Source organism: Saccostrea cucullata, unplaced genomic scaffold (assembly GCF_032062105.1).
Source record: "Saccostrea cucullata isolate Sc308-1 unplaced genomic scaffold, CSIRO_AGI_Scuc_v1 ctg20724, whole genome shotgun sequence".
NCBI lineage: Eukaryota > Metazoa > Mollusca > Bivalvia > Ostreida > Ostreidae > Saccostrea > Saccostrea cuccullata.
In genome coordinates this window covers 1-7314 of record NW_026936888.1, presented here as the reverse complement: position 1 = coordinate 7314, position 7314 = coordinate 1, and the positions used below count along the sequence as shown (strand labels likewise).

General features: G+C 35.1%; 1 protein-coding gene across 1 annotated transcript; it reads left to right on the top strand.

Annotated features, from left to right (window-relative positions):
* Window positions 1-3159: 3159 nt before the first annotated feature.
* LOC134246805 (uncharacterized) lies at window positions 3160-4850 on the top strand. Its single transcript, XM_062729158.1, has 2 exons — window positions 3160-4572; window positions 4673-4850. The coding sequence occupies exon 1, from the start codon at window positions 3185-3187 to the stop codon at window positions 4463-4465; it is 1281 nt and encodes a 426-aa protein (XP_062585142.1). The 5' UTR covers window positions 3160-3184; the 3' UTR covers window positions 4466-4572; window positions 4673-4850.
* The last annotated feature ends 2464 nt before the right edge of the window (window positions 4851-7314 follow it).

The following is a 7314-nucleotide window of genomic DNA, read 5'->3' as shown; positions in this document are numbered from 1 at the left end:
CAAGTCAACTACAAGTAGTTGCTGGGGGTCTTTGAACTATTTTTTTTTTTTAGCTTTTGTGCAGTTGACATATTACATAAAAACATGAACATGAATAAAAACAAAAGCAAAAGACTATTTTCAGAAAAAAAGGATCTTGCATTCTGCGGACCTGAATGATACAGCAAGAAAATTATTTTCATTATGTATTCACACATTGCTTTAAAAAATTGATTGCTTGATCACAACATTTGTATATGTATATATTTGTATATACCTTCACTGAAAAAATAACTAGTGAAAGTCACTGGGAAGACTAGTAAACTTACTGTCCATACAATCACTACCTCGAAAGTAGTTTTAGTAGGTATTGGGTAGATTTACTAGATGATATTAGTAAATCTAAGAATTTATAAGTAACTTTCACGATGAATCTCAGGGCGGATCCAGAAATTGTTCAAAGGGGGGGTTGAAGTATTTTTCATAAAAATAAAAATATATTGCTAACTAGACAATTCACAGGTGCCAATAGTAGCGAGTGTCCGAAGCCAAGATTTTCTCGATTCGCACTTTACCAGCAGTGAATTTGGGCGTCTTGAGATTAATGCGCTCAGGACAACAAATACCCGTGGAGCTCAGTACATCTCATAATCTGCACACAAAAAAGCGTTCGATTTGCTTTATATTTTTCATAATGTTGAAAGCACATGCATCTTTCTAATATTCATTCCCAGCACAACAGAATTGTAAAGTATATCAGAATTCGGAAATTTATAATTATTCCACATCAACACGACAAACATGAACAATTTGTAAATAAATCAAATTATACGGAAACACATTTCACACACAAACTATGATGCCATGTATAAACAAGGGATTGTCTATCGTGTCTAGTTATGCATCATTAATTACTGTCACATTCAATCAAATTTATTTATGAATGTATAAATAATGTAAAGATAAAAATGTCTAAAATTTGGGCAAAAAAAACTCTTTCTCTCTCTCTCTCTCTCTCTCTCTCTCTCTTTTTGAAAATCTTTTTTTTTTATCATATATACATATTTGCCGAATATGTCTTCAACATTTTAGCAGAGACAGTGATAGTTTCAGGAATACAGCTTATGAGAGAAAATAGCTGTTGATCGTTTAATTTCGCTAAGTCATCAATATTTTACCATTTCTTGACGACTTAAAAAAAAACGGGGGCTAAAGGCTTCTTGACCACCTCTGACAAAACAACCTCGACTGTGTTCTACATGTGACCAAGAGACCTCTCTTTGAATGTCATGATCGGTTAAACTCGTTTATATATTTTTAATTGTAGGGAAGATTTATTCATCAAATAAAAATCATATAGGTAAACAAAAAGCAATTCTTTTCTAACACAATATGAGACTACAAGTACAATGTAACTAGAATTCATGTTTATTTTTATAACACATTTTTTCATCATAGATGAGTATTAGGAAAAGTTGTTGCCATGAGTAATAAGTATCATAGACAAAATAACTAAAAGAAAACTGTGACATATGTTCTAGAATCAATCAGATAGTGCGTTGTATTAGCATATTATAATGAAGTAAAAGATAGCGATATAAAAAAAAAATATAGAAGTTAAAGAGATAAAATTTACCCTGTCTTTCAAAAAGTATAATAAAGAAATGAAGTGGCTACAATTTTTCTGAATTTTTTTAAATGTCCAATGAGGAATTATATTCCCAAAAAGTAAGAAAAGAGTTTCCAAGGCAATTGAACACTCCATTATTTCAGTTTGTTAATTAACATGTTCATTAACGTAAAAACTATCAGAACTGTGAAAACTTGACTATGTAATTCATATTTCAATATGACTGTACCTCGATTTATATTAATTGAGAAATTCAATGTATTATAAGCTCATGAAAAGATGTACACATTTGACTTTTATTTATACCCCCCCCCCCACAAAAAAAACAAAGAAAATCCTGTACGTATGACTTCTCGCTCTCAATTTTCACACAAATGCATAAAATGAAGGTAAAATAGCATATCTTGTATCGATTAAAATGCAACCAAAACATTTACGGTGTCTTTGAATAAAAATGTCCATGCTAAATTGACATAAAAAAATATTACTCACCTTCAATAACCTATTTTCAACCTGTTTTCCCGAGGGTATTTATTTAATCTTATTTTATTTTCTTCCTTATAATAACGTTGGTATTCTATTATGGCAGAGATATACAATAATGTCTCGCTTATACTGTACTCTCTAACTGTTAGGAATAATTTATATTTCACGTGAAAGGAACGCCATACATTTTTCAGTAAAAATACATAACGCGGCGTTAGTCGTTTAATTTCTTTAAAGTTTCACATTTTGTGAATAGTGTACAAATTATAAAATTAAGTATATGGAATACTTTAATGGGAAATAAAGACAAACGAAGTGTTAAGTTATTTGTTTTCAGAAATTATATTGAAAAATAATAACGCCATTGTGACCTCATTGTTACCCCTGCAGTGTTTATCGTGTGATTTTAAACTTATTTGACAACCGTATGAATTAGGTTTAATAAAAATAAATCCACAAGAAACTGATGCAGTAACTGGCATAATGCGCCGTTGCTTTATTCTTTAGTTTTTATGGAAAGTTGCACGGAATACCCGATTTCGCGGATTCAACGATACCGTAATATCGGGTATTATACGCGATTTCACGGATAATACCCGATTTCGAGTATTCTCTCCGACCTGTTTAATTGTTATTGTTCAAGCGTGAACACTACTAATGCATAAGGATTTAATTTTGATTATTTCGTTGTTAACAAGAATTTTTATTGACTATTTGTAGAATAGCATTACTTAAACCTAAGAAGTAGAACTTAATGTCCGTGAAACCTTTAAGTAACAAAGAAATATTCTGCCACACAAAATATCTTCTTCTGTAGTAAATTATATTATCCTGCCTTCGCAGTAAACTTTTCAAATATGAGCTATAAGTTCATAAATTCTAGTTTTTGCTCATTTTTGACCCCTTTTGGTACATTACCTTGCGTATGACGCCGCGACTTAATATTTATCTAGAATAACTTATCTTATACTGCATGTTATTTTCTTTGAAATATTTGAAAAGTTCATATATAATTCATTATATATAATTCATAAAATCATTATTTCAGATGCTATGCCGTCATATGGAGATTATTGCATTAGTTGGTCAATGAAACTAGAATCTTCTCTGGGTAATGAACTAACAGACAGTGTGTGCCAGTTCTGGAAGAGGATTGATAGGCCGGCAGAAAATATGCCCTGGTTCCAAATCATTCCGCATAAAAGACAGGGTTACATGCCTCCACAAACAACAAGAGAGATTAATAGAGAGATGGAATTTCTGGGCGGGAGCATGACTTCGCCATCTAATTTTGTTAAGCACTGGGAAACAACAGCTTCTGTTGAATTCCAACAAGACAAGTCTCTGTTGCTAATTGAAGATTCAACAATGAAAATTGAAATCAGTATATCACCTGATTTCTTGCACGATTATGTTATAGTACACTTACAACGTAGTTTCGTGGCCTTTTACTTCAATGTGAAATATAGTCCAAAAATATTCTTCTCTGCTAGGCACCCGTTCATGTTTTGTAATCTAACAGAAACAAGACTATCAGCCAGTGACCTTCCATTTCAAAAATTTGGCTGGTTGAGCTGTTTTTGTCTAAAGCTAAAAAAAGAAAACCCATTGATACCCAGGATACTTTGGTATATTCAGTATGTAGGTCTATTTGTTGCGTACACTGATATGACAATTGAAGATTCTCAGCAAATGATAGAGGTTACTTTTTCTAGTTACGAAACAGCTTATGCATGGGAATCTCTTTGCTCACAGGGTTTTAAAGTTGTAGACCATTTGACACAAGCTGTTGTAAAGGAAATCACCAGTCTCCAAATCACTGCAGAAGTGTTTCACATAATGGTTGACCTAGTTGCAGAAAAGCCATTCTTTCATTTCTTTGGAGATTTGTTGGAAGCAATGGAAATGACAAAATATACTAAAAATGAAAATAAGAATGACATACCTGGTAATTTAACTTTGGTTAGACGCGCCTTGCTCACTCCAACGAAACGTGTTTTCCTGCCAAAGGAATTATTGAGTCAAAATAGAATTTTACGCCAGTATAACGAAGACTATTTTATCCGGCTTGTTTATCGTGATGAGGATTATCAAAAACTCAATGAGACTCAGTCTGGAACTTTAAACAACGTATTGGCGGACATGAAGCGAACTTTTATTGACGGATTATTATACAAAGTCGCCGTTATGAATATTTGGGATGTTCCAACAGTCAGCTTCGAGAACACAGCTTTTGGTTCTTCAGCTCGTATGATGGAATTACGGCAGACAGCATCAGACAACGAGCTGGAGATCTATCGAAAGAGAGATGTGTTGCCTCGTATGTGTCTCGCTTTGGACTCTGTTTTTCAGCGTCTCAACATACGTTGAACGTTGGGATAGATCAAGGAGAGTTACACTATGAAGCAGATATAAAAAGAAATGGGTATTGCTTCACCGACGGTATTGGAAAGATATCACGGAACCTTGCTTTAAAGGTAATAAAAGAATTTCAATGGAAAAAAAGGGAAGAATGGGTTTTAATCGAACTTTTTTAAAGAGAATTAATATACTAGTATTTAGCTATTTTTAACCTAGGTTGCGAAGAAAATGAATATGAAATACATACCGTCTGCTTTCCAAATTCGTTATGGTGGTTGTAAAGGCGTTGTTGCATTAGATCCGTCTCTTGGAGAGATTAATGTACTCGTTATAAGAGAGAGCATGAGAAAATTTCAAAGTGGATCGACAAGTCTAGAGGTGTTACAGGTTACTCGTCCAGGTATTTCTTATACATGTACATCTGATTCAATAATAAAATACTTAAGGAATTTATCTCATCTGAGCCAAAAGCTCAGGTGATTTTTTCTAATCACATTTTGTCCGTCGTCCATCTGTAAACTTTTCACATTCTCGACTTCTTCTCAAGAACCACTGAACCAATTTTAACCAAACTTAGTACATAGCATCCTTGGATAAATGGGAGTTTAAATTGTTAAAATGAAGGCCAGGTCCATTTAAACGGGGAGATAATCAAGAAAAGACAAAAATAGGGTGGGGTCATGAAAATATTCTTATCAAGAACCACTGGGCCAGAAAAGCAGATATTTAAATCGAAGCATCCTTAGGTTTTGTAAATTCTAAATTATTAACTTAATGACCCCCCAGGGGTAGGGTGATGGGAATTCAAGTTTGTCTGGGTTGTATTACAGTAACTATAAACTGAAACAGACAAAAGTAAAAATTTCAATCATTTCATTTAGTATTTGCATTTGTCTTTAATTGCAACTTTTGAAAAATATAAGCGTCTTAAAACCCCAGTCACATTTCCAAAAACGACCAACGGCCGACGGGTTTTGAAGCAAAAATGGGATTCTTCGGTTGACAGTCGTCAGTTCATCAGCCGTTGTCTTTGGCCGATTTTGGCCTATTTTTTTGTCGGCCGACCAATTTTGTGTCCATCGGTTCAAGTTATAATTTTTCATGCGTCGGTGGCCGAATTCTTCAAGTGCAGTTATCCGTCGACCAACCTTCGATCATCGTCCGACCATCGGCTGTCAGTTTATTAAGTCGGTCGTCCGTCGTTGGACAATAAGGGTGTTGAAAATTTCGGCCGAAGGTTAAAATCAAACTGTAGCTCAGAGCTCGATGATCGGGCGACGATTGGCCGACTTGTGAATATTAAACCTATTAAAGATACATAACACAAACACAATTTTGATGCATGGATTGATATAAATTTTTTGAACGGAGATAACATAAACAATTAATCCGTAAGATATAAAGAAATCTTAAGTGTTCTTTGCTGCTTAGATATGCATCATTTGTCATTTTTAAGCGATTGCATACAAATTTTACACACATTTTCAACATTGAGTCACAATTTTATAAGATTCTGCCACTTTGCCTTGCAAACATTACCTCACGTCACCTATCTGAATATAAATATGAAAAAAATATTGCTGATTTCTAAGAAAAAAAGATTTTTGTGCTATTTATCCAAGTCATCGGTCTCCCTAGGAAATAATGTGACTGCTCCGTGTCGCCCGATACTGTGTCGGCCGATCCTGTTCTTTCAGCCGACAAGACCAGAAAAATTTAGTCGCCCGACCATCGGCTTAAATGTGACCTAGGCATAAGTTTTGTCTATCAAATACACTTTACATTTACTAGCCTCTTCCAAACTACGTTTAAGCTCACCTGAGCCGAAGGCTCAAGTGAGCTTTTCTGATCACATTTTGTCCGGCGTCCGTCTGTCCGTCTGTCTGTCTGTCTGTAAACTTTAAACATTTTCGTCTTCTTCTCAAGAACCGCTGGGCCAATTTCAACCAAACTTGCCGCAAAGCATCCTTGTATAAAGTGGATTCAATTTTGTGCAAATAAAGGGCCACGCCCTCATTCAAGGGGAGATAATTGAGAATTAGTGACAATTAGGTGGTATGTTTTAAAAATTTTCTTCTCAAGAACCACTGTGCCAGGAAAGATGAAATTTATGGGGAAACATTCTCAGGTAGTGTAGATTCAAGTTTGTTCAAATCATGTCCCCCGGGGAAGGGCGGGGCCACCATGGTCGACCAAGGTTTTATATAGAAATATATAGGAAAATTCTTTAAAAATCTTCTTCTCAAGAACAGAAAAGCCATAATTGCTCATATTTATATGGAAGCATCCCCAGGTAGAGCAGATTCAAGTTTGTTCAAATCATGACCCCCGGGGGTAGGGAGGGGCCACAATGGCCGACCAAAATTTTATATAGAAATATATAGGAAAATTCTTTAAAAATCTTCTTCTAAAGAACAGCAAAGCCATAATTGCTCATATTTATATGGATGCTTCCCCATGTAGTGTAGATTTAAGTTTGTTCAAATCATGACCCCCGGGGGTAGGGCGGGGCCACAATGGCCGACCAATTTTTAGGTCACCTGAGTAAACTCAGGTGACCTATTGCTATCTGTTTTCGTCCAGTCGTCGTTCGTCGTGCGTCGTTCGTCGTGCGTTAACATTTGAACATTTTCAGCTTCTTCTCTGCAACCACTTAACCAATTTCAACCAAATTTGGCACAAAGCATCTATGGGTGAAGGGGAACAAAAATTGTGAATTTCATGATCCCTCCCCCATGGGGCCTGAGGGGTGGGGCCAAAACCACTAAAATTAATGCAATCTTTAAAAATCTTCTTCTTTACTCATGGACATCAAGCAATCAAACTGTTTGCATGATTGTAATAGCAATGAGTCCTCT